Genomic DNA, 8853 nt, shown 5'->3' on the forward strand with positions numbered 1-8853 from the left:
CAGGACATTGATACTGGTGACTCTGTAGTTTAACCACTTTGTGTGTTTCTTTGCATAAAGTTTGTCTGTCTAGTGGCCTTGTGGATGGTGATGTCCACATCAATATTCACCCTAGGATGTGGTACTGGGATCAGTCATGACTAGGCCTATGGATATCCACCAACTAAGTCAGTGCATTTACTTTTTGAAGAACCATCTGATTTTAAGTACAAGTTCCCTGGTGTCTTCACATGTGCTGTGACCCGTGACAAGGGCCTTGACCAGATCGAAGTCAGATTCTTTTATTCACAGGGAATCATGTGATCTTTCTGTCTGCATACAGGAGTTGATCAGTGAGCAGTGAGGGGCTCCTTCTTTGAGTGAGCTGTTTGACTAGTAGTGAAGGTAAAGGTGCTCCCTGTGGGTCTTTCCTGCAGGCTCATGTATCAGTCTGTAAGTAGGTGCCACAGGGATTGAGTGTTCAGGTGATCCTACTGTACAAATAATGGTCCCAACATGGTATCACAATGAGGTCTTGAGCTGTCCAATGACCCGACTGGGCATTTGGGAATTAGGAAATTATATGGTCACATTTTGTGTTACTGCTTTTGACAAAATAGCAACACATGACATAAGGTGATTCCTATCCATTGCCCTGTGTTGAAGTCTGTATTGATCAAGTTGGTGTAGGGAAATGTATGAGCTATTAAAAGAGTAGTGTCTGGTTCCATTAACCTCAAGAAATGTTTTCACAACACCATCTGGCCTGTTTTCACGGTCCATTGCTTCAGTTCCATAATACTTTGTTCAAGGACACTAAAATGACTTTCCTGCCCAATGCCATTCTTCAGGAGGCTTGGTCACCACGCTAACATGGTCATAATGACATAATGACAGATGTGTGTATTAAATCAAGTTTTATTTGTGTTCATTTGTCTCTAAAGGGCAATTTATTGTAAAGTAAGAGCACTCACCTATGGACATTAAGAGACAAACAGCAAGACATAAAATTAATGTACCAAACTTTGCTGTCTATTGCTGCATGAGTATGCACCAAATTTCAACATTTAACGTAAAGGAGAGGAGAATGGTGGACAGACTGACCACACATTGTCATTTCTAGAGCCACACAGCTAGTGTGACTAAAAATACTTTGTTGTACTTGAGTAAGGATGCTCCACAACAGGCTGTTTGAGCTGGTTATAGGTTCACCACTTTTAACACATACAATTTTACATTAATATTTCATGTATGCATCTTTATATATAAAGGTGAATTTTTGCTTGTCAACACATCTTCCTGACAAGATGCTAAATATTATTCTCATAACATGACTTTCCTAACATACTACTGTCCCCACACTTCAGGATGCAGGGTAGTGTTTCCCAGTGGTTTGTGGTATAGTATGAAAAGACAAAACACCTGCAAACCAACTCCACTAAATCTCTGTTGCTTCAGTTATGACCAAGATCCTGCCACTGTCAATGAGTGAAGAAACTGTAGTTTGAGTATAGCATTGCAATGATGTGTGTATAGCTGAGCTCCTTGACCACTGGTATGGTAACTTTAACATTGCAAATACAGTATGTTCCCATGGGTTAACACTTACTCTTACCACAGGCACTTTTTAAAACCAAACATCACTATGCAATGCCATTACATTCAAGAAAACTGGTTGATTAAATCTCACTTAATAATCAAATCTGGAGTTATAGAAAAAGTCCTTCTAAAGTTTCCATGACTGTTGGCTGACCTGACACGTCAGCCAACAGCACATTTATTTAGTATACAGTACAAATCCATTAATGCAGTAAATGTACTGTAGATGCAGATGTCTTAAAACAGACAAGAGTAACAACTTAACTACAGTAAATTCCATTAGGTGACGACATGTCTGCAGTGCTCACATCAGGGAATAAAATTATTGTTGTGACATCACAACATTGAGTTTTCTCTCATCTGACGTGTCCACGTTCCTCCTTTACTACTGACAAACAGTCCTTCAGCTGTCTGATAGGGCGTCTTCTTCTGCATACTCTGATGCAGGTAGCCATTATAGAAGTCAGCAGCTGACAGTCTTTTTTTCAGGAGCACTCCCTTGAATCCCACCCAGCCATCCTGGAACAGGGAACACAGATCAACAAAAACGTTTGAGCCACAAAAATATCACAATGTCATCCAGTTCCTTTATTTGAAACAGGCTGTTAAGAGAATCAGGCCTTTGTTCTTAAGGTCCCTAGCTGCTTTTATTATTTCATTTATTATTAATTTATTTGTTATTTACTATTATTAAAAGTCAGTCATTCGGGTCATGGTGTCTCTGCTTAAGACCCTTGAAGACATTTCACCTCTCATCAGAAAGGCTTCTGATACAGTTCCTATTGTGAACATCAGGTGTCACTATCACCATATGGGCACTTTGCTTGCTGCTTTTTGTGCGCCAGGGAGGCTTTACCAGTCTCAGTCACGAGACATGGCAGCAATAACAAGGAAGCAGAAAGTGGACAGTGAATGCAGGAGGTTCCTGACACAGAGGCAAAGTTATTAGTTTCTTACAGAGTTGAAGGTTTAATTTGCCAAGTGATGAAGAAATGTAATGTAGGACATTTTGAAACAAAACACGAGTTCAAGTCCTCCCCAGCTAAAGATTGAGAACAGAGATGAGACAATTTGCAGTGTCTAATTTTTGAGAGACAAGACAGGTTATCACATCTGAATTCTGCTGTTGAGTACATTTACACATCACTTAAAAATTCAAATGAATGAATATAATTTCATACACCACCCAGATCTTTTAGAAAGAGAAATGTTTTGATGTGGCAGCGTGGGTGGAGTAGAGAGGGACAGATTTTAACAGAGGTGGACAGACCTTACAGCAGACAGCCAGAGTATTGGACTCCCTCTGATAGGTCACTGAGCCGGGGACAGGTTTCCTGTTTTGATCTGCAAACCAGATGTGAGTGATATATGACAGTTCAGAGGCATGCCACATGACTGGAGTAGCACAGGGCAGCAGCAAACACACGCACATGCATGTCGAATCTCAGCGCCATCCAGCCTCTCACTCTCAATGCTCCTCAACACAGACACAGTCTTCCACACAATTTATGACCCCATATGATTTGTTGTGGCAGGAACGTTTCAGCTACTTTTCTGAGACATTGTGCTATTTTTCCCCACAGTTTGTCAACTGGAAATAGATTCTTTAAAACTGGCTTCTCGATTGGATGTTTCTCACTGCAGTGCTCTATGTGGCTTGAGTTGATTGCTCCCCTGTAGTTGTTATGGACACTGTCTAACTTTTGGAAGAGAGTTGTATTTTTTTAGTTTAACAAAGCTGCTTATTGTTTGTACTGGTGCTTCAAACAGGAGTTTCTAAGTGTTTGAATTGCTCCACCAGTCAGTAACCTGATCTTGTGCACTGTGCTACTGCCCCCTCTACATACAGTAACTCCACCCACAATTCTATTGTGGACAAATGCACCTACAGAACTGACTCTACCAACACTGACAGACATGGACAGCAAAGCTCCACCTTCCACCGATATATACAACAGTATCCTGGTTTTAAGTCTCATCCAGGTTTTGATCATGGTCAGGATCTGAATGTGTTCTACACAAGTGGCAACCCACTGCGACGTCACCCATTAGCTTGTGAACTGCTGCTTTCAAGCCTCGAGTTTGTAATTTGGCCATCGCCATTTTGGTTTTTTGAAACCAGAAGAAACCATATTTGGAGGAGAAGGTGGAGCTGAGGAGGAGTGAGAGGTGGATCTGACCTGCTCTGTCCTCTGTACTGATTGTTAGGCAGGTCACTGTGTGTTACAGGCTGTCAATCACACAATAGCCCCGCACTAAAACATGCCCTGCTTTATTGTCTATTTTTCTCTAAGTGGACCATAGTTTAAAAAATGAACATCATGCTGTATTGAAGAAGACTTGAAACTAGAGTCTGAGACCATAAACTCATTAGGAAAACATTTACTGAGGTAATAAATCAGTGAGAAGTAGAGATATTTTCCCATAGACTTCAATACAATCAGACTTGTTTTTACCACCAGTGGAGTCGCCCCCTGAAGGTTATTAGATAGAATTCAGGTTTAAGGCAGAGATTGGCTTCACTTTTCAGAACCAGAGTCTACGTCCATTTTTATATCCAGTCCATCTTCTACATGAAACACGAGGTAAACTTATTATTTATACCCATGTATACATGAATGATTACAGTGCTAACCACTGTACCACCATGACTCCTACTGTAAATATGTTGATGGATTAAATAAATAAATATTAATGAACTTACCTGATAATGAAATCTGACATTTTCCTACAAAATCCATAAGTTTTATTGTCTTGCCCATCCATGTGGTCCTCAGAGGTATCTGATGGCAAAGATAGGAGAATTGACAACTCCTGTTGCTCCTCGTGCTTTATAAAATAACCTACAAACTAGGCAAACTATGTTCACAGAGATTAGAGTTTAACAAATGAATATGGTGAATATCGCCCCAGATCAGCCGTCATTACCCGGGATCCGATGGCACGATACAGGCGATTGATTTGTTCACAAGTCTGCTCCTCCCACACCACGCAGCTCATGGAGGTACTGATTTTTGGGGCTGTTGGAGGAAATGAAGGCGTAACTTTGAAGGATTTCTCTTGATTTAGTTTAGTATAAAAAATGTGTGTGTAGTTCAGACCTACGTACCAAATGTTGCACCCATCTCCCCTTGCTCCCTTTTATGTGGCATTCTTTCAGACAGTGTCGTCAACGTGTTCATCAGCTGCAATCAAGAACACAAACACAGCAACTCCATTACCATCCTGTTAGTAAGAGGATGAGGTTATCATCTCATCTTCGAGTACACATGTTCTAGCAGCTCACCAGATGTGCTCCCTTAGTGGCGAGGGCAGCTCCAAGTTCATCCGCAGTACAGTTCTCAGGGACCTGATGGAGCTCCTGGTTGAGAATGGGGCCCACATCAAACCTGGGATTTGAAGACATTCTTCATCTGTTTATGTTTGTAGTGAGGAAAAAAAAAAAAAAAGACACCGTGAGGTTTTCTCCGTTTACCTGTGAGGGCGGATCTGCATGATGGTGACTCCTGTCACAGTGTCGCCGTGCAGAATGGTGTGGAAGATCGGTGCTGGACCTCGCCACCTCGGGAGCAGGCTGGGGTGAACATTCAAAATCCCACTGCAATGGAAGAGTAAGTGCACAGTGTGAGAGACATGAAAACATCTCCTTGTTTAAAGCTTGAATGTGTACTAAACTTACCAATTAATTAAACTTACCAATTAATTATAACCACACAATATTATAACCTGTCCTGCTTGCTAGTATAGTGAAATCTACACGTAAGGTAAGTAGTAGTCTGACTATGATCATATCACATTTTTTGGTATGTTCAGTGGTGGTCTGAGAGATTTCCATGACAACAAACACATACACACAGTTTATATACTGTTTATAATTTAATGCTTTCAGTGCAGATTGGACTGTAAGTGTATCTAGTGGCCCCAGCAGTTCAGGCTAACACCAATTTGTGGTTGTGGGGATAGTGTCTGTACATTGAATAATGTTTTGAGATGCTTTTGGATAATAATGTTATCAAATGAGGCATCGCTTTTAGTTTTTAACCTGGATATATGTTGATTATAAATTCAATTACAATTATAAAATAAGGTTTAATCCCTGCAGTGCACAAGGTTTGTAATGATGGAATGGTTAACATGTAGTGCTTATGGGCTGTGATTGACAGTTGTGATTGTCAGTCCCAGTCATTGCCAGATGTGGGATGTGATGTGCAGTTTTGTTGTTCACAAACGAAAGAGGGTGAAGAAGAAGATACTGCCATTTTCATGTTGTTCACGTGTTTTTCTGTGGAGAGAGGTCAAAAACAATGTGGAAAAGCTAATGTGGACGCAGATCGGCATCATGCAGACATAGTATGAGATCTCAGCCATTATTTTGGTGAGTGCCTACAGTTGTGTCATAACTGACAGTAACAATGGCCACAAATACCAAAATCAAACCACTGTTGTATTTAATTGTAGTCTTCTATGAGATGTGATCTGTATTAGACAATCACTGGGTTTAGGTTCATTTAACATTCAGACAACATGACTTGTTCTGGATCATGTGGTCTGTGCAGAGCAACAACAAACAAGTCATTGATAGATGAAAAATGCTCACTATGGAAACTTGTTGATTAGTCTTTCATGGAGTAAACAGCCAAACGACACCACCACCCCAACATCAAACTGTCCATCCACAATGTTAGGGGGCCAGCTGTGGACTGGGAGGTGGTTCTGTTCAGCAAACGTCTTCACGGGGACATCGCCAGATAAAGTAACAACTTCGAGGGACTCCACAATGTCTTCACTGGAGTTCCTGCAAACAGAACATTTGGAGGTTAGTTATCATGCACTCACTGCCCTCATTTCAAGATGATGAAACCCCATGAGCTGCAAGATGAAGATGCCCAACAACAAGCAGTTGTCAGTCCTTGTGTGTCTGGACTTCAGTCATATTACTACAATTGAAATGAAGACTCAGCTTTACTCAGATTTCTAGAACAAAGATTAGGATTAATGAGACATCAACACAAAACAGTCAAAGATGTCTACACCCTGGTCCATTGAGAAAACACATTGTCTGAAACAGGCCTGCAGGAGATAAAATCAGGAGCTCTCTACCTCTAGTAGCACGAGTGTGTACTGAAATACAATCTCCACTGCTAGAGCAGCATATTTCTCTAACTTGATCAGTAACAATATACACAATCCTAGATTTCTTTTTGGCACTGCAGTTAAACTTACTTACTCAAGCAGCTGTCGTAGCTCACAATTTTACAGCAAGAAAACAGATGAGATTAGATACAGAATCAGCTTGTCTTCTCCAGCCTCTAGTCGAGGTTCTGTCTCTCTCCCCTCCTGCTGCTCTTCGCAAGTAGCCTTTGTCTACCTGTGGGGCTGCAGAATCTGGATCGGTGATTGCAAGCCTCCTTTTCCCCCATGATCCTGCTCAACACCTGCTATTACAATTATTATTTGACTTATTGATTTTATTATTATTATTCCCTTTCATTGTTATAACCCCCTCTTTATATCTCCTATGTGGAACCTGTGCTATGTTCTGCCTCTCTCTCTTCCTCTGTCAGCCCAGGTGGGTTGATGGATGGCATACTACACTGGAAAGTGTGTAGTATGCGTCGTGTGTGCGTGCCGTACCTGCTGGATGTGAGGAGTTTTAGAGACTCTATAGCAAACTGATCCGAGCCGAAGAACAGCAGCCTCCACGGGGGTCCTGACGATGAGCTAAACCTACAGAGCCGCTGCTGCCGCCCGTCAGTCCCCCTCCTCACCGCCGTGGGTTTACAGCAGCGCTGGAGGATTTTCAGAGCAGCTCCTGCTCTTCTGCTGTTCGTCCACATGTTAACAACAGCTGTTACTTCACTTCAAAATATCATGTGTCCAAATTGTTAGTACTGACACTGACTAAGTTTCACTGACTGAAGTGAGTCTGCCCTAAATATGTCCACACACGGCGCCGCCATGTTTTCCGTTATACTTCCGGCTCCGTCTTCTTCGTGAATAATTACTGGCGGTTGGCAAACAAGCTTATTGCCACCAAGTGGACGGTGACTTGTGAAGGAGGAGTCGGGTTTTCATAAATATTATTATTCCTGTCAATAGCAGGAACTGATGGCTTTGCGAAATGAATGAGTTCAGTCTCTGCTGCAGATCACTTGGTAGGCTGTGACTATTTTTAGAGACGAGTATGGTGGTACAGTGAGGGCTTGCTTCCTTGGTCTGAAGGGGTATGGTCATCCCTAAATCTGTTGATTTTCTTTATTCTACAGCTCTTTAAAATCTTGATATTTACCCTCCTGTGAAGGTCTGACCAAGGCCAAACATGCTGATGGATCCTTTGATGTTTAAACCTGTTATTTCATGTAAGTACCATATTAATTCATGTCTTGTGCGTGAAAATGCAAAAAACAGTGCACTCTCAACAGTATTCCAGAGTTTATTTCAGATTGTTAGTATATTGTACGGAATTAAGACAGACCTCCACAGAGGATGAAATTAGCAAAATGTCAGCTCCTTGTCATCATCTGCCAAGAACACTACTGCAGGGATTGAAGTAACCCTTATATCTGTAGCAAAAAAAAAACTTGCTGGGCACCAGACCTGAGAAACATGGACAACTACTAAATTAAATTTACTGTAGGTTAATTTTTGAAAACTGACTGCCATATGACGCAATGACAATATATATTTTTTAAATCCAGTTGAGATTTTTGGAATAAAATACACAATCACAATTTGAATTACTTACTTAGGCCAACTAAATTTAAGTGCTCAGGCGACTTGGCAACTGCATTTACTGAGATCTGGTTTTGAGGGATAATATACTGCAAACTAATTCAGACTTTTCTTGGCTATTGCTATAATGAACAGCAGTGACCATACACCCCCCCAAAACTGGCTGCATTCACAGTTACACTATTAGATATGACTGTTTTCACCCATTGTCTATTGTGGATGCAACAGGGCAACCTGACTGCAGTTGGGATTAGGGTGACCAGGCGTCCAGCTTTAGGCCGGACAGTCCGGATTTTCAATGCCCTGTCCGGCCGCTGTATGTTTGTGTAGCCTATTCAGCTACACAAACATCATCTTTAAACCACTCACAATTGTACTATAAATGAGAGTATACCAGAGTCCTATGTACACCATAGTAATTTATTGATATGCCGCATAATGTCCTCCTTTTTGGTGTTATGGAAATGGTCACCCTAGTTGGGATCCCGTTCCCTTCTTCCAGCTTCTTCCAGGGGGTTGGCGGCAGCAATTGCTCCTAGCAGA

General features: G+C 41.5%; 1 protein-coding gene across 1 annotated transcript; it reads right to left on the bottom strand.

The window, feature by feature from the left end:
- Positions 1-1703: 1703 nt before the first annotated feature.
- mtfmt (mitochondrial methionyl-tRNA formyltransferase) lies at positions 1704-7563 on the bottom strand. Its single transcript, XM_071488224.1, has 9 exons — positions 7213-7563; positions 6176-6373; positions 5054-5176; positions 4865-4967; positions 4688-4763; positions 4507-4598; positions 4283-4361; positions 2849-2922; positions 1704-2097 (listed from the first exon to the last, which is right to left on the bottom strand). The coding sequence occupies exons 1-9, from the start codon at positions 7413-7415 to the stop codon at positions 1915-1917; spliced, it is 1131 nt and encodes a 376-aa protein (XP_071344325.1). The 5' UTR covers positions 7416-7563; the 3' UTR covers positions 1704-1914.
- Positions 7564-8853: the final 1290 nt, after the last annotated feature.

This window comes from Trachinotus anak, unplaced genomic scaffold (assembly GCF_046630095.1).
Source record: "Trachinotus anak isolate AG129_WGS33_773 ecotype Australia unplaced genomic scaffold, CSIRO_AGI_Tana_v1 ptg000011l, whole genome shotgun sequence".
NCBI classification, from domain to species: domain Eukaryota; kingdom Metazoa; phylum Chordata; class Actinopteri; order Carangiformes; family Carangidae; genus Trachinotus; species Trachinotus anak.

Bases quoted from the DNA above. Each gene is read 5' to 3' on its own strand.
- mtfmt (XM_071488224.1), bottom strand. From the start codon at position 7,415: ATGTGGACGAACAGCAGAAGAGCAGGAGCTGCTCTGAAAATCCTCCAG. The intron at 4,968-5,053 runs GTAAACGGAGAA...TTCAAATCCCAG, and splicing joins ATGCAGATCCGCCCTCACAG to GTTTGATGTGGGCCCCATTC. The intron at 2,098-2,848 runs GTCTGTCCACCT...TCCCTGTTCCAG, and splicing joins CTCTGGCTGTCTGCTGTAAG to GATGGCTGGGTGGGATTCAA.